This window comes from Neopelma chrysocephalum, unplaced genomic scaffold (genome assembly GCF_003984885.1).
Source record: "Neopelma chrysocephalum unplaced genomic scaffold, ASM398488v2 Primary Assembly neopelma1_147, whole genome shotgun sequence".
In the NCBI taxonomy this organism is placed as follows: Eukaryota; Metazoa; Chordata; class Aves; order Passeriformes; family Pipridae; genus Neopelma; species Neopelma chrysocephalum.
Genome location: NW_020897809.1, coordinates 382934 through 399866, shown reverse-complemented (window position 1 = coordinate 399866; position 16933 = coordinate 382934). Strand labels below are relative to the sequence as shown.

The 16933-nt window shown below is 48.8% G+C and overlaps 2 protein-coding genes across 5 annotated transcripts in view; one reads left to right on the top strand and one right to left on the bottom strand.

Annotated features, from left to right (window-relative positions):
- The window catches only part of MST1 (macrophage stimulating 1), a 36458-nt gene that overhangs the window by 9584 nt on the left and 9941 nt on the right, over positions 1 to 16933 (bottom strand). The window contains exons 3-6 of the mRNA XM_027700783.1: positions 16239 to 16242; positions 13175 to 13183; positions 3082 to 3096; positions 2835 to 2840 (exon numbers count right to left, since the gene is read on the bottom strand). Of these exons, the coding sequence (XP_027556584.1) occupies positions 2835 to 2840; positions 3082 to 3096; positions 13175 to 13183; positions 16239 to 16242 (34 nt within the window). The remainder of the gene's footprint in view (positions 1 to 2834; positions 2841 to 3081; positions 3097 to 13174; positions 13184 to 16238; positions 16243 to 16933) is intronic.
- Positions 48 to 16933, top strand: part of DAG1 (dystroglycan 1) — a 49365-nt gene continuing 32479 nt past the window's right edge. Inside the window, exon 1 of one of the 4 annotated variants that reach the window (XM_027700408.1) lies at positions 48 to 137. The gene's annotated coding sequence lies outside the window, so the exon portion shown is untranslated. Of the gene's footprint in view, positions 138 to 2310; positions 2505 to 6972; positions 7056 to 9413; positions 9438 to 16933 lie in introns of those variants that run through there. The other 3 variants (XM_027700409.1, XM_027700411.1, XM_027700413.1) reach the window with 3 other exon arrangements.

Here is a 16933-nt window from a genome sequence, read left to right as displayed (position 1 = left end):
TGCCCGGCGAGCCGCGGGGCTCCGCCGGGAGCGGCCCAGGTACTGGCGGCGGCGGTCGCCGGCCCTGGGTGTGACAATACCCGTATGGGCGCCCCGGGCTGTTCCCGCTCACCGGGACTGGCGCCGTGGGAGCGCAGGTGGGTGTCCGGGGACCCGGCCGAGTTGGGAGTCCCTTGGGGACAGGTGGCGGTCCCGGTCAGTCCCTCGGCCCGGGCCCCAGGGGGCTCCGTCGGCCCCGCCGCTTCCCATGGCTGACCTTGGCTCGGGGAGCCGGGAGCGTGGCTGTGCCGGGCGGGACACACCGACTGGCAAACTTTATCTGCAGTCCGCGGGGCAGGTGACCAAAGGCCGCTTAATAATTCTGCCACACCAAAAGGTGTGAATGCTGAATATTCCTCGTGGCCTCCCTGGCTCCTCAGAAGCAACAGGCTGCGAAGTGGCTCCAGCGCCCATCGAGTCAGCAGGCCTGGGTTTCGTGGGTTTTGCCACTCGTTTGAAGTTTGCAAACTTCCCGTGTGTGTTTTTGGAGTGTAACCATGTCCTTCTGCTCGGGATGGGAAGGTGCAGGGAGGGGGATGTGGGACTGGCAGCAGCATTCACAGTTTCTCGCTGAGGTGCTGTGTCTCCCTTTAGGCTCCTAGACTGGGGAAAACGGTATGACATTGTTCACCTGTCCAAAGTGAAATTAAAGTCTTCTTTTTGTGTGAAAAAAACAAGAATTTGGCTATCTTCTCGCAGCCCCTCCTCTCAGGGTTCTTTCCACTGCTGTTACATGATGGACCACTAGCATCTCTTGCCTTGGGAATACTGTTCTTAACAAAACTTGTTATTTAACTTTCTGTATGGAGTGCTGTCTCTTCCCATTTATAGCTTTACAGATTCCTTTCCTCACTTTAGGAGTTTCTAATTCTTGAATTTCTTCATACTGCTATACTGAGCATCCTAAACCACTTATTCATTCTTCCCAATGCTTGTCATTGCACTCCTCTATCCTAAATATAGGGTAGTATGCCAACGGAAGGAGCTTGAGAGCAAGCTGAAGTGCTGGGAACACCACTGTTTACTCAGAGGAGTAATCAGCAGAGCCTGGCTGATTCCAGGTCGCACTGTCTCCTTGCTGCAGGAGTTTGCTCTCACTTCTCGGGGAGCTGGCACAAACGCTCCAATAACTAGGAGAGATGTTGCTGACAGCACAAACTGGCTTAGACATACCCGTTTCTTTAAGCATTATGTAAATATTAAGCACAAAATTGTGCTTAATCGTTGGTGTTAGGCCTGAAGAATCAGCAAGAGCTATGGGGCTGGTAGCAGTAAAGGTATTCTGCTCTTGCTGTGTGCCAGTAGCTTTTGTATAGGATTTCTTTTAACCCCAAGCACTTTTCTGCTTTTAGAAATGCTGGTGCTCATTGGTAACTTATCCAGTCTGTTCTCCTTGTTTCTCACTGCCTGATGTGCTGGGCTTGGCTGCTGTTGGAAGTGAAGGAGGACATGTGACAGGTAGAATGAGACCTTTTGCAGCTTCAGCCACGGAGGACACAGTCGGGGCTGGGCCAATGCTCTTGTCTTCCACGGGCGGCTGCTCTGGAGGAATTCTGGCCTGTCTCTCTGGCAGTGAGGGGGTAACATCAGAGGGAGCCCTGCTTGTGTGACTGTGACAGCAGACAGACCCGAGAGGTGACTTGGGGCTTTGCACTAAAGACCAGTGGTCCCGCTGGGGTCAGAGGGAGAAGAGGAACGTGTGGTTGCAGCAGCTGGGTCCCGGGGGATTTTTCATGCTTTAGTGTCTGCAGCACAGGTGTGAGGGGCAGTGTGTTGTCAGCCTGACAGAGAAGGTGTGATGGTTCTGCTCTGGCAGGAGTGGTGTTACTCAACAGCAGGAATGGTGTCTCTTTGCCTTTTCCATGTCCCTTGAAGAGATAACGAGAGAAATTGTCCTGGAGAGGTAGCAGGGTGCTGTGCCAGCCTGAGGAGGAACTCCATCTAATGGAGTAAAAGAGTGTCTCGTTCTAGTGGTACCAGCTCTCTGAAAAAATTTGTTTGGATGATTTTGGGTGGTTTGTGCCTTTACTCCTGTTAGCTGGGGAATAGTACTGAGGATTTAAGTCTAGTGATGATTAATTCGAGTGAGGAAAATGCAAACGCTGAATTCTTCTTGGGCAAACAGGGGTCATGTAAATAAATGCCTCTGGCATTCTTTGTGGTGCTTGCACACTGTCTACCAATTACTTCTGGTCTCTTGCTGAATCAGTGGGAGGCTGTTGCTCCTTGAGCTCCGAGTACTTTGGTGGTGATTTGGGCGAAATACAAATAAACATAGTTGGATTGACCTAGAGTATCTGAGCTCTTGGTATGCTGAAAATGTTTGTTCTTAGGATGTTTGTGCAGTCTGGAGAGCTCTGTACCTTAAACCCGATTCGCAGAGGACTGCAAGCATGTTGAAGCTGTGAAAAATAAAATATCAACCCGAGGACCCTGTGCTTTTAGGACCTGTTCGGTGAGATTGAGTAAGTTTGAGCAAACTACTAAGGAGCTGCTGGATGGAAAGTTAATATGTTAACCTGTGTGAACACTCTAGGTAGGTGCATATCCTAGTGTGGTGCCTTTTTCTATCTGTATGTCTCCCTGCACTTATCTGTTGGCTTAAATTGTCTCTGGTTCAGCTTTTCTAGGATAAAATTTTAGCTTGCCAGCAGGAAAAATGGTTGTATATGTTTGATGTTACTACTGTTTTTGTCAGTGCATCTTTTATGAGCATCTGAGCTGATATGGTGCAACAGTGTCTGAAGGAGATGATCTGAGTCCCCTGGCCAGGCAGGGCCACTCCCTTCCCTGTGCAGGGCCTGAGCTGATCACCTGGGGACCAGCACAAAGTTCCTTGGCCCTTGTGCCTGGTTTGGGAGCTGTTCTGGGTGACTGAGGAGGAGGAGACAGGGCAAGGTGAGTGGCATGGCTTTGTTTGGGGTGTGGGGAGGCAGCGGGGGCACCCTGTTCTCCCAAATGCAATTTCCTGCTCAAGGTCACCTCAGCCCAGCAGTGCTGCTTTAGGAACCTGGATTGTCCGTGGAAGGAGCTTGTAAATACCCCGGCCAGGAGGAGCTTCAACAGCCCAGCAGTGCAGGGGCAGAGGAAGCAAGGCCCAGCCTGGAGAAGGAGAAAGGTGGGTTAGCTCAGGGCAGTGGTTGCCTCAGCCACTCTCATGGTTTGATGCTCTTAACAGCGCCCTTCTCTTTCCCTGCCTTCAGCTGTGCCCTCTTGCCTCCTCCCACACACCAGCTGTAGTGCTGAGCTAATGGACTGACCAACTGATCCTGCTAACTTGGCAGAAAGTTGGTCTTTCTTCTCAACCCTGTTTTCATGGGCTTAGGAAAGTGTTCAGAAGGGGAGTTTGACCATCCTTGAAGGCAGGGAGGCCCTGGATCAGCAGAGCTCTCCCTTGGGATGGTGCTCTCGGCCATAACAGGTATTTTCTTCTTCAGGGTTGAGTTGTCCCCCCAGTTTCATTGTCCTGCAGATATCCTTTAGACCTGGAGGGTAATTCTTGGTGGGATTGAAAGTACTGTCAGACCTTGACATGCACAGAGCGAGACTTGGAAATAGCAGTAAAGCTTGTCCCAGCCCCACAGTGTTCAGCTTTGTTTTGGGGTTTTCTTTAGAAAACCAGGTTCCCAGCCTCATCTGACCCGTAAAGATATATTTGAGTGAAGGTTTCCACTAATGAGTTCTCTCTTGCCCTTTTCTTGTGTTGTGGTCTCACCACAGTGCTTTTGCCATCGCTGCAACCTCGAGTAAGGGTATGATGTGTCTTTCCTGCTGTGCTTTCTGAGAAGGGCTCAATTCACAGAGGGTTACGTGGGCAGCTTCCAAAATATTTTGGATACTGGCTCCCTGGAGCTTTCCAGCAAATTGGCTCAGAAGCCCCTTCCTGCAGTACTTGAAGGTGCAGGTGCTCCTTGTTATGGACCTGACAAGCGGCATTCCTGCCTTCCCTCCTCATTCCTGCCTTCCCTCCTCATTCCTGCCCTCCCTCCTCATTCCTGCCCTCCCTCCTCGGGGGTGAAAAAGTGCTTACGGAGAGGTTTCAGTTTACTCTTGTGCAGTTACAGGTGACACAAGTGCTGGACGTGTTGGTGCTGAATTCACTCAGGCTCTTCTTTTTTTTTTTTTTTAACTAGATCGTGCATTTCAACTTCAGAAAGCTTAATCTTCTGTGAAGTGTGTTCCTTAAGGGTGGGGATTAGCATTTAGTAATTTTGATGAGGGTTTCTAGTAGGAGATACTGATCATTTTATATCAGTCCCAAGGGCTAGAGATTGATCTTTGGATGAGCTTGAGTAAGAAGAGGCTGGGTGATAGTTTGAACCAGCAGTTTTCCACTGGAGTGTTGAATTACAACAGGTGATGTGAAAGCCTCATGCCACTGTCACAACTTCAGGTCGTGGTGTAGGGGCTCTCTGAGCTGGAGTGGCACTGCTTGATTCTTCCCTCCTGTGCAAGTTCAGCCCCCAAATGGACTCTTTCACGCTCATTGGGAAACACATCTCTTCCCAGAGCTTCCATGAGTCCCTGAAAGGATTTCCTTGCATATGTGGCTTCTTTGGGACTTCTTTGGGAAGTCTTTGGGACTTCTCAGTTTCAGGGGAGAAGGGACTGAGATTCCTGTCCCTTGTGCTTGGTTATTCAGCAGTCCAGGATGCTGTTCAGATTCTCCTTTAATCGGGATGGAAATAGTTGCTGGGTTTTTCCAGCAGGGCTTCTGTGCCTCTCCTATAAACTTTTTTTATAAAGCAGCTCTTCAGTGCTGGTCTCTAGCTGGGAATTTCTAGGAAAAAGTTTCATCAGGTCTTCTCTAAGTGTTGCTGAAATAATGTGAAGTGTTAAGGTGTGATCTGTTATCTTTGTGTTGTGGCTCTTGGGATTCCTACAGGAAGGCCTTATATGGGTGTGGGCATCCAGGTGGGTAGTAAGAAGCATATTTGAGGTTGTAGTGATTCCCTGTTCGTGTCCCTTAGGCTTTCTGGTTAGATCTTGACCTCTGTGAGGCCTCTGTGCTGTAGGAGCTGATTCCTGCATGACAGACCATGCATGGTGTTTCCCCACCCCAAAGGAAATATTTCTAGTGGAATTTTTATGATAGTGCCTGGGGCCTGAATTAGGGGATAAAAGGTGGTTATTCTAAAACCTTCTCTCAGTTCAACTTCACAGGATCCTCTTGGAAAGCTACACAGAATCAGTGTAGCTGTGTCACTTTTTCTCTAAAAATCAGACTTCTACCTCTACAGATGCAGGTAAAGACTGTCCTGGAGACGAGGGTGGGACTATGCTGGTTCAAAGAGTCTTCCTCTAGTATTTTTCCTAAAATTCAAAGCCCCCTTTGCCAATGTTCTCCCAAAACTCCTTGGCATCTTTCCTTTCTCTTGCATGCTGTACGGTAGCACATGCTTTAAGACATATTGGAAAGTATAATTTCAGTAGTACTGGCATCAGCTGAACTTAAAGGGTGCAAACAACTTGTATTATTGATTTATTAATTCTCACTTTGAGTTCATTGAAAGCTTCTGCTGTGTGGTGTTTGTGCACAGAATAGCTGTAGCATGGGGTGTGTAAGTGGTCCTGCAAGTTTTGGAATGCAATCACAACACATACCTGTCCATCCTGTGTGGAATAAAGCATCAGGAATAGGGCAGTCAGTCTTATTTTAATCAGTGTCCAGGTCAGATCAGGTGTTTTTCAGGCTGGGCACTAATGTTTTTGTTGGTGGCAGTAATACAGAATGATTGGACTAACTTTGTCATGTAATCTTAACAGAAGTCTGTGCCATGGCACCTTACATGTTTGTATGGTATCAGTTCAGTTATCTAGAGTGAGCTCTTTGGCCAAAATGTGAAACTTTGTGTTCCCCGCACAGGGAATTTTGTGTTTGCAGTGGTGTTTGTGAAGCCACTGCTTTATGTTTATCCATATGCCAGCAGCCTTGTGCTGGTTGCTCTTTCAGGAAAGACTTCATCACATCTTAGAATAAAATTTTGTTTGTATATCAGGGATCAGCCTTTAGGGAGGTAAGAAACTTGAAACTCTGAAAATAACAATTGTTAAGGATAAATACAAATCTCCTTCAGAAATGTCCAGAGAAAGCTAAAGCAACATGTTGCATGCAAAACTCATGAACCCTTGGCACTAAACTGTAAAAAAAGTATAATGGGGCTTTGTAGCCTCACAAAAACTTTGCAGTCGAATCTAACATGAAAAAGGGCTTTGCTTGCTACTGGCAACGATGTAAAATTGTATATTGTGGAACTAAAGCCTTGAGAAGGCAGCAGTGCTCCCCTGTGCTGTAATGGTGATAGGGCAGGATAAAAGTTGTGTGCAGTTCTGTGTGCTGAACGTGGCACAGGGAAGTACTCCATGATTACCATGGCTAATTTGGGCGTGAGAAGGTTTGCTCAAAGCCTTGATCAGAGGTGGACGAGCTCCTGCAGTCTAGAAGCCCTACACAGCCTGTGATGTGGCTCAGTCACCACCCTCCCCTCAAACCAGTGTCCCAGCGCTGGTACCACCGCACTGCACGCCCATTATTCCTGGAAACTGGAATCCTGACTCTTGTCTTCCTTCTGTGCTGCTCCAGCAAAGCTCCTCCAATGTCCTGGTCGTTGGGTCAAGTGGGAATGGTGCAAGTGCTGCTCTCCTCCACCTCCTGCTTCCCCTGCCCCAGCAGTGGCGGGTCGGAGCCAGGACCTGCCGGGACAGGTAGGGCCGTGCATCTCTCGCCGGCGCCGCGGTGACTGGATGTGGCTGTGTGAGCTCAGCCTGGGCTGGCAGTCGGCTGTGCCTGGCCCGTGGGTATCCCAAGGGAGAGGGGTCGTGGTGCTGTCCTGCCGTCACAGGAAGAAGCTGTTTCCTGCAGACCTCTGCACTGCATCCTGGTGCTGTGCGCTTTGCTCCAGCGTGACCCAGCTCAGCAGCCTCCAGCCTTTTTCTCTTCCCTGAACCGTGGGCTCCTAAAGCTTCCCCTGGAGGTGCATAACTTTGTATAGGGAACTTAATCCTGCCGCCTCCAGGTAAGCCTTTCTGCACTTTTTATGGATTTCCTACAGTCTGTTCACACGCTGGTTCAAAACCTTTGGCTTGATGTGATGCTTCAGGAGATCGTTTGAGGCAGCTTCTCCCCTGCGCCACAAAGAAAGGCAGGGAACAGAGGAGGCAGTGAGATTTAGGGTTTGATTTTTCCTGAAGTTAAGATGAAATTGAGGTACTGCAGATAGGGGCAGTTCTGAAGGCACACCTTGGCCACACATACCTGTGTTTTTATGATGAGTTGGTCAGCTCAGATCCTGCTGGAAAAACAGTCCACCACCAGCATGAGGGAGAACGTGGAGAGCAAGGCTGGGTGCCGAGCTCTGCCCAGTGAGTGCCTTTTGGACTGGTGTAGTGTGTGGCGTGGTCACTCCAGCTGGGAGCCCAGCAAAAAGCTTCACGTGCTGAAGTCCTCATTTCTGGTCATATATGGGAATTGAGGCTGGCTGAGCTGACTCCCTAGGCAAGTGTTCAGGGTGAGATTCTTCTTTAAGCAGTGACTATGATTCTGTGCAGCTGACTCTAAGCCCTGTTTGGGACCAGCAGTCGTAGGCTGTGCCAACTGGAAAAGGTCAGCTGAAGCTTGGGGCTGCCTGGGCACACGGGGAGGTGTCTGGTTTGGAGCGAGGAAGAGCCACCCTCAGCTCCAGTAGCACGTGGCTCAGCTCTGCAGCCTGAACTGATCCAGGAGCAGACACCTTTCATTTCCTAGTGTCAGTGTTTGCTCTGGTTCAATGCAGACACAGGCATGTACAGAAACTTGTAAGCACATGGGTCCACATCTCAAAAGAGCAGAAAAGCTCTCTGCTCCCCTCTGGGAGTGGAGGAGGAGTCTTGATGGGAAGCTTGATGTAAATCTACTGTAAGGACGTGGGCTTTTGAGAATCAGCTGAAGTAACTGAAGTGGCCAGTGTCTTCCTGCTTGGGCTTTGTGGCAGCAGCCAGCTGAACTGATTTGCAAAGCACTTTCAAAGGCAAACAGTTGTCCTATTTACCTCCTCTCCTCAGTGGAGAGGAATTACCTGTGTCAGCAGAGCTGGGAAGTTATTTTTTTCTTCAGGCTTGGTGGGGAGGAGTGTACATTTGTACTCTTCTGGGTGTAACTATAGTTAAAGATCCTTCTGGAGCAGGAACACAGCAAAACATTGCAGCTCCCCATCTGGGTGGTGATCCTGAACGGAAGCACAGCCCTGTGGGGAGAACAGTGCTACATCAGGAGCTGATGCTGCCAAGCATAATGCTCCAGGTTTTTATTTTAGGCTGGTCTCCTGGACTCAAACAAGTTGTTGATGTGGAGGCTGTTGGTGCAGGAAAGAGGTCTTGCCGTGGCATCTCGTTCCATTTGTGGTTGGCAGGGTTTCGAGCAGTCCCTCGCTTAGAAAAGTCACATGAGAAAAGCATTTCATGTATTTTTAGATGTCTTTTTAAGTGGCTTAGTGGCTGAAAAGCAACCTGCGTCAGGTCACTCGCCTGCTTGCTGCAGTTTGCCCAGAAGTGCTCGAGCAGACTATTAATGTGGAATAGATCCAGTCAGGAGACTTCTGCTGTAAGGGAGTTGTGCTGCCTGCTACCAGGATGCAGCTGGCTGTGGGAGGTGGCCCTCGCTCTCAGTGTGTGCTGCTTGGGTGCTGGTTAGGACAATAGTGGGAAATGAATGGGAGAAGTCCAGCTAAAATCAGTTTAATTTCTTTTTTTCTCTATCTTTGGAATTGTTTGGGTTTTCCTTGGTGTCTTTGTGCAGGGCTCTTGCAAGGACAGCAGGGTCCAAGCTTGGTGTGCTCAGCTTCTCAGTTGGTTTGAGCTGGTGCTGCTGGAAGGGAGAAGAGGTCCTGCCTTTTCCTTGTGATGGTGTACAGGAAAAGAGAAGTGGTCCTGCAGACCCTGCATCCAGCCAGGAAGCTGAGCCAGATGCAAACTGGCCTCTTGTTTCTCTTGCTGCGTTCCTTTAATGTGTGTCAGTTCCCACATCCACTTTTCTGTGCAGCTGTAACACCTGTGCACAAAGGGAAGAGAGGAGTGGGATGGGAGAGGTGGAAATGCTTCCTCGGGAAGTAACACCAGCTTAAAATGACCATGAAGCTGGCTGTGATGCTGCTGTGGATCTTCAAGCAGGACAGGGAACATCTGGCCAGCGAGGAAGAGTCCGGAAGAAGGTTCAGCCATTTCTTTCTCTACAGAATTTTGAGTTTCCAAGTCTTTGCCAATGTGGAGGAATGAGTGCTGCTCATGGGCTCTGTGTTGGATGATCCCTTGAGATCTTTGTAGGCCACTGAATAGGAGGAAAAGTGCCTCAGTGTAGGAAGGAAGCCTGATGCACTGCGTTAGAGGGTGGAAGTATGATCCAACATCCTGGGTTGCACACACAGGTGAGACTATTGGCATGTCAGTTGTTTGGTGGCTGAGCTGCCATACTAATGCCTACCAGGGAAGAATAAGAAAATTTTTTTCCAGGAGTCCTGCCCTTTCAGAATAAGCTGAAAGAATGTGAAGCGATAGCAGGTGAGGAGAGCAGGGGACTTGAGAGAAGCTTCCTCTGAAAGCAGCAGCATTTATGTACCAGTAACACAAAATATTAATGTAAATAAGACAAGCTGTGATTTTTACCTTGAAGCATCTGGTGAGGTGACCCTTCAGTGACAGTGTGTAGGCAGGTGGGACAAGAGGGCTGGAAAGCTGCAGATCGCTCTCCTTGTTCTCTGAAATGGTTTTGACCATAAATGATGGAAGTCTGTGTATAACAAGAGGGGGAGGCAGGCAGACAATGTAAAATCTGGGAAAGGTGCATTTTTTTTCCTCATTTATTTACTAGGGTGCTTAATGGGAAGGAGTAGCTGGAGCGAGACGATGGCTTTCCCATCTCTTGAAGTTTTTGACTCAAGGCAAGGTGCAAGATTGACTTTAATGAAGAGGTGGAAACTTTAGGGACCTGTGTAACAGATCCCATTGGCCTTTAACATGATGTGGGCATGATAAAGGACATAATCTGAAGTAAAAATGTTGAGCTTTTTTATGTGACCAACTAAACTAAACCAGTATTTAGCAGGCAAATTAGTTTTTCTTGTCCCTGTCACTTAAAATGGGTGTGGCTGTGTTAAGAGCTCTTCTGAGATGTCTCTGTGTCTCACCCAAAGCCCCAAATCACTGCTTAATTTATGCCTCCTTAATTTGAGGCCAGCTTTATGCAGATGAATCCTAATGGCGACCACGGAGCTGGTGCCAGAGCACAGTGGTTGTAGGTGGGTATGGCTGGTGAAGGTGGTCTCTGGGGGTCCCAGAACCAGTGCCTTACCTTGTGCTGTCTGGGGCAGGTTGGACCCAGTGTGTGCTCCTGGGCAGCAGCAGATGGACGGCTCCATGTGCCACTGGCACCACTGCCTTGTAGGGAGATGTGCTGGCTGTTTCTGGGAAGGCTCCTGGGGCCGGTGGCTCCTGCGAGCCTGGCCCGTGGGGCTGGGGACAGGCACGCCTGGCCTTTTCCCTGGGTGCCTTTTAGTGCCTGTATAAATACCAGCAGGCTTCAGATGCATTGCAGATTCTCCTCTGGCCCTTTTTTAAGCCTAAGTCATAAATAGGTTGGTCCTTGCTTGTGGGTCCAGAGGAGCTGTCATTATAAATGATGTAATGATTAAACTCGGTGTCGTGATGGCTTTCCTGCTGTGCCGCTCTCTTGTTTTTCTGTTCTTTTCAGGCCTGAGCATCACAGGTGCCAGGTGAGATACATTTAGGCCCTGGAAAAAAGTTAATTTAACAGAACTTGCTATGAAGTGGTGTTTCTTATGGTGAGCCAGACCAGCCACAGTCTCTCTTCTCCTTTTGATGCAGATTGTGCTTGCTCCGCTTCCTGGGGAGCCCGTCCCAGCTGCAGCACAGCTTTGCACTAGATTTTACAGTTAGTGTAATTTAAAAAGTATCCAGCCAAGAAAGAGCACAAGATGTAATTCCAGTGACGTTTGTGGATTTTTTTTATTTGTTTTTTTTTTTTCTCCAGAAGGACAGTAGTTTCTATTAAAGGGAATTGGCAGTGCCTGGCCTTTAGCCCTGGGCAGGAGATGAGCTTTGAGGGTTCATCCCTTCTCTGCAGGGCCAAGGTGGTTTTCTGAACTCTTCAAACAGTGCACAGCTCAAATCAAGACAATCCTTGCACAGCTGATATTTTTGTAGTTAACCTGTGAAGCTTTTGTGTATGAAGCAGAGGTCCTGGGAAGGTATGAGAAACAAGCTATTTTTACTCCATCACAAACAGGGTTTGGCATGTTTATTTTAGACTCTGGAGCTGCTCAGGACACTGTGGGGTTTTTTTATAGGCGTCTACTGTTACTGTCAGATTAAAAAATCAACTTGAACTCTGGAAAACACAGGAAAATAGGGTGTCCTGGAGTACTTGGCTCCAGTGAGGCTCCGAGGAAGCTGCAGGGAGGAGTTGGTGGCGTTGCCTGTGTCATGCAGAATGGCAATCTCAGGGTCTCCTGCATATCAGAGAAGTCCCTCCTGAGCCACCAGCTGTCCACGGACTACGTGCCCTTCTATTGCATCAACTGCCCTGCAGAGGACACCTTGCTGGTGTCCTAACTGGATCTTCAAAAAGTCCACAGCTGAATAACTTGAGGAGCTCTGGGAGGTGAGCGCAGAGCTTGGCCATGGGGCGAGCGGTGCTGCAGCAGGTCATTTGTGCCTCCTGCTCCACAGAAGGTTTGAGTTGCCAGGTCACCAGCATAGCTTTGAATAATTTTTTTTTTTGCTGCAGACAAGTTCACCAGGCAGCAGGAGGGGAAATTAATGAGACCAGCTCATTTTCCTCCTGTCACTGGAGTCTGAAAGGGGAAGGATTTAGGTCAGTCCTGCTCAAAGAGTGGGAGGATGCGTGGAAGGCCCCATCTTTCCTGGCCAGCTCCCTGCTCTTGCTGACATGGTGTGGTTGAGGAGTGTCCCTTTAATTGCAGGTGTGCTTTACACAGGCACTTCCAACTTCTAAGCTCTTTATCCCAGATTATTATTAGAAGTTATTAAAAGTGTGGCCAGTGGTGTGTTCACGCTGTGGTGGTGGCATGCACAGTTTTCGGTGGTGGATCAATGTTGTGCAGACGTGTAACACAAGCCCAGATGGCCTCTGCCCACGCAGGCTTAACCTCTCCACCAAGAAGCCTGGTCAGCATCCAGCCCCAACCCCTGGGCCAGGGGATCCTATTGAGCCCCAGGCTGATCCAGCCCCTTTGGGGTGCCGGCTGGAGCCGCAGCTGATTATGAAGCAACACTCTATCGAGAAGCTCGTCGAGTTATTGACTGTTTAATTGATTCGCTAATAAACAGCACTGGTACTAATTTACAGTTAGAGCTTTTTGCACACTTAGGATTCTAAAGCTTGTAATTATTACTGCTAAATCTGACAAATGGCACTGCTGCTGAATGGCAAATCTGTCACCCTTCCCCCCTGTGCCACTTCGTGGTAGGGTGCGAGTCCGCCCTGGTTTGCCCTCTCACAGCAAGTCTTTTGGACACAGACCAGGGGGAGAGTCCAGTGGCTTGTCCTGGGGGATTCAGTTGGTATGTTGGGGTCATGGCTGTCCCTAACTGCCCCTGCTCCTACCGGAAGAAGGTTCACTCTCCTTTTTTCTTTATATTGCACCTTATTCTCTATTTTTTTCTCTCTTTCAAGACCCATCTCTTCTTTGTTCCAGTCTCTCCTTTCTCTGCCCAGACTCCCAGGTTACAGCCCCTTATTACTTTCTGCTCATCATTTTCAACTCTGCTATATCCATACCCAAATCTGGCATTCCTGGTGCACAGGCGGTCTCAGCCTTACCTGACTGTACCACTGCTATGGTCACTTCAGTACAGGTGGCCTCACAAGTCCCCACACCCCAGCGCTCCCCTACAATTGCATGGTGTGTGTTGAGTACACTACCAGACAAAAATTCCTAAGACAAATCACTCTACTTTAGCCTCGATTCCTCTGCCCGTGTCCAATTAAGCAGTTTCTTAGGTGCAGTCTGCATACCACTGCAAGAAATTAACATTTTTCACAGTTTTTAGGTTTTACCCGGCGTCCTTACCCTGGAGCTGCTGGAACCACTGCCGTGGCTCCCTGCGGAGGTCCCCGCTCCACCAGGACCTCCTGCTTACAGCTGTCCCTGAAGAATTTATAGCCTAAGCTGTAAAGGATGGAAAAGGAGATAGAGGGGTCATGTAGCCCCGTTCCTGCTGAACAGTCACGGAGCTCCTGTAAGCTGATTTAGCTGATAGCAGTGAGGAACATTGGCAGGCAGGTACCTGCCCCAGGTACCCAACCCTGCAGGCATGTCTTCACTGATGGAGAGGACTGCAGTACCTCAGGGTGATAAGCAGGAGGGTTTTGTGGTGAGGACTGGGCTTTCAGCTTGGTTGTTATCTGTTTGGTTGACTTAAGTCTGGCTTTCATAAATAAGTAAGGCAGCCAGGCTCGGAGTGTCTGGTCTATTCTCCAAAGAAAACACATGCTTGGCCACAGTGGTGTGTGTTTTGGATTAAACAGGCCTGGAATTTATTTGTGAATATTAATATCTGTGTACTGTAAAGCAGTGGTGGAAATCTGTGCTCTGAAAGTTAAGCTGTGTTCTGTGGGTATCTGGTGCTCAAGGATCTGTATCCCTGATGGGATGGAAGCTGGGGGTGCAGGATCAGCCCTCAATCAGCCATACCCTGCCATTTGCTAGTGCTTTAAACCTTCCAGAAGCATGGTTGCTGTGTCTGGGTTTTCCGTTTTGCAAGAGGGCTGGATATCCCTATGAATGCAGCATGATTGGGTTGAAGTGTGTGGGTCAACACCTGTTTGCAGGCAGGATACTCAAGTTAGGACACAGGATGATCCATTTTCTCTGTGCAAGCTGCTTTGCCATGTCTGTAGAGGAGCAGGGCCTTTGGGGAGCTTTGGCATGTCTGCAGTATAGTTGGCTTGTTACGTGCAGTACTTGTGTCCTGGCAGCCCTGAGCTCTGCTCAAACAGAGCTCCCAGAAATCGCTGCCAGTGGTACGTACTGTGGCTTTGTCAATGACAAAAATACCTAGTTCTTGAGAGAGTTACTTTGCATGCAGAGTTACTGGTGTATTTTCTTTTGCTTATTGGCCTGTAAAAGAGGGGGAAAAAAACCCATAGATTTTAAAATAAACCCATTGTTGTTGGGTTGTGAATAAAGGTGTGTTAATCTGCAGGGCTTGATGTATCAGTAGAGACCTGATGTTATAATACAGAATAAATGTGTTTGTAGGAAAGCACCTGAAAAAAACCTCATGCCCTAGGTAACACAGCAAAGTTTTAAAAATCAGCAGCAATTTTGGCTGGAAGCCTGCAGGTCTGAAATGGGAAGCATTGCACTGCACTTGAGTAATATAATAAATTTTTATACAAAGTGACTTAAAATACTTATTTATAGAAGATATACTCAGGGACTGGAATGCAACTACACTAACACTTAAAATATTCCTGGAAGAGTTGTATGGCTGGTTGGTGGGGGTTTTTTTCCCAAACTCTTATTTTCAGCTCTTCCAAACATTTCCATAGGTGTTTTGGACAGCTTTTTCCTGGCGTGCTGCACCCCTGGGCTGCTGCTGGCAGATTGGGAAAACCAGCATTCCAAGAGGGTTCTGTGCTGAGTCCCCCCCTTCCACCACAGGAAACCTGCTGCTCTTGCCTGGCAGTCCCAGAGCAGGATGCTGGGGGGGCTGTGATCCCCTTCCCCACCTGGCCTGGGTCCCTTACCCCAGGACAGGTGCAGCTGTGCATTTACCCTTTGTTGCCAGAGGAATTCAGCCCTTCTGCCAAATGCCTCCTTCTTCCTTTCCTGGGATGATCCAGCCTGTCCCCTTGTGAAACAGCCCTTTCCAGGGTCCTCGCTGCCACAGGCTCTCCTCCCATGGCTTGGGGTGACCACACACACACACTTGTCCTCCTCATGCACTCTGAGCAATTTGCTTTATTTCTTTTGTTTCCCATGTTTGCTGCACTGGCTTCACCCTGGCTTTTCCCATCCTCCTGGTTTCTTCAAAACTGGGAACATGTCAGGTGCATTTTTATCAACAGAATATCCCTAAGGGCAACTCTTAAATAATCCTCTCCAGGAAGAGGAAGCCAGAAAGGTTGGGGGAGAGTGTCTATAACCACCTTATCACTTGCAGCCTCGAGACCTGGCAGGGGTTGAAATCGATGTGTGTGTTGCTCCTACAGAATAAACAGCCTTGGGAGGACTTTGGCAAGCAGAGCTGGAGCTGTCTTTCCAAGGCCCTGGTATAGTTTGCTTTCTGGGACAAAGACTACTTAGACATCTGGATTGCATTGGGGATTTTAGGGGAAAGATAAATTATTAGTTTGCTGTGAATGGAGAATGACTCTGATTGCTTTGTGAGCGTGCTTTCACCAGCTCGCTGCTGCACGGGCTGAATCCACGTTCTCCTGCTTCAGAAAGAGAAACAGCAACTGTGGAGCTGTTTGCCATGTCCTGGGAAAGGGGGGGGCTGAGCAGACCTTTCCCGACCTTCTGGTGTGCTGAGAAAACATGCTCATTTTATGGGCAGTTAATTTATAGAAAGTTCCTGTTTAAATTTCCTCCAAGGGCCGTAAAACCGGAGGACAGCTGCATGCATTAACTGGCTAATCAAACACTGCTCACCCCTGGCTTGCCCTCCCCTTCCCCTCACCACCACTAACTTTGGGCTCCCTCCTAAGAGTGAGTGTGGCAGCTTTGGGAAATACCCTCAAAAACTGTCTGGGAAGCTGCTCTGCAAAGGTGTGGCTGATGCTCCTGGGGTTTGGGGTGTCCTTGCTGAGCCACAGGGCTGGGCTCTTCCTCAGGAGTGTCTGGGATCAGTCAGGTTTTGTATTGTGTTCTCCCTGCTTTATAAAGGCTCTGCTGTGCTCTCTGCCCTAAGGAGTGGTGCTGCCTGCCATGGAAATAACCACCCTGGGCTGAAAATAAAAACCTGGTTCACATTTTGCTTCTCTTCCAGGCGTGGGGAAAACTGTGTTTGTTTCCTGCTGCCTCCTCCCTCCTTTCCCCAAAGACTGCAAATAAGTAAAACCTCATAGATTTGTTTGCAGTTGTGTGTGAGTTCATTTTTTGGTGAAAGGAAATCGCTGTAGGTGGGTGCTGGGGCACCCGAGCTCCAGAAGCCTGTCTGCCTTGGCTCCCTGCAGCAACCAGCCTGGTAGGATTTCAGTACGGGTATGCGCTCTAATAAATTTGATCCTAATAGCTAATTTTGATCTAGTTTGACAGAGGGGTTGGAAACTTAGACAGTGAACTCCTGAGAGCTCTTCAAAGCTGCTTTTTCCTCTTCTGGCAACAAGCAGGTTCATGTTCCACCCTCTGCTATAATTGTACTGGTTAGTTTTCCATCACTATAATGATGAAAAGGAGGAACTTCCAGCCCATGTCCAGGGCTGAAAAACAGAACTACACTTCTGCTCCTGCCCTTCCAGCAATATCTGCTGTTGCTCTGAACAGCTGTCCTGCCTGCTCTCCCAGCTGCCTGTGCTCATCAGCTGCGGGAAAGGCAGCGGAGCCGTCACGGTTTTGGAGGAGCTGCTGTGTTTTCACCCTCACCTCCCTTGTGTTCTAGGGGATGGTTGACCAGTGCAGAAAATTACTTCGGCTGAGTGGCTGGAGGCTGTAGAGAATTTTCTGGAGCCCCTTGCTTTATCTGCCAGGAATTTAATAGAAGTATGATGGTGGGAATGAGCAAAGGTGAGCACATAACACCCGTTACAAGTTCCTGAACCTGCAAGGGCTCCTGCAGTAAACCCCTTCAGCAGATTCCCCGATGTGATGCAAGAAAACTGCTGTGCTCAGGGCCTGATATCTCTTAATTTTGTTTAAGCTGGGGCCTGTTTCCC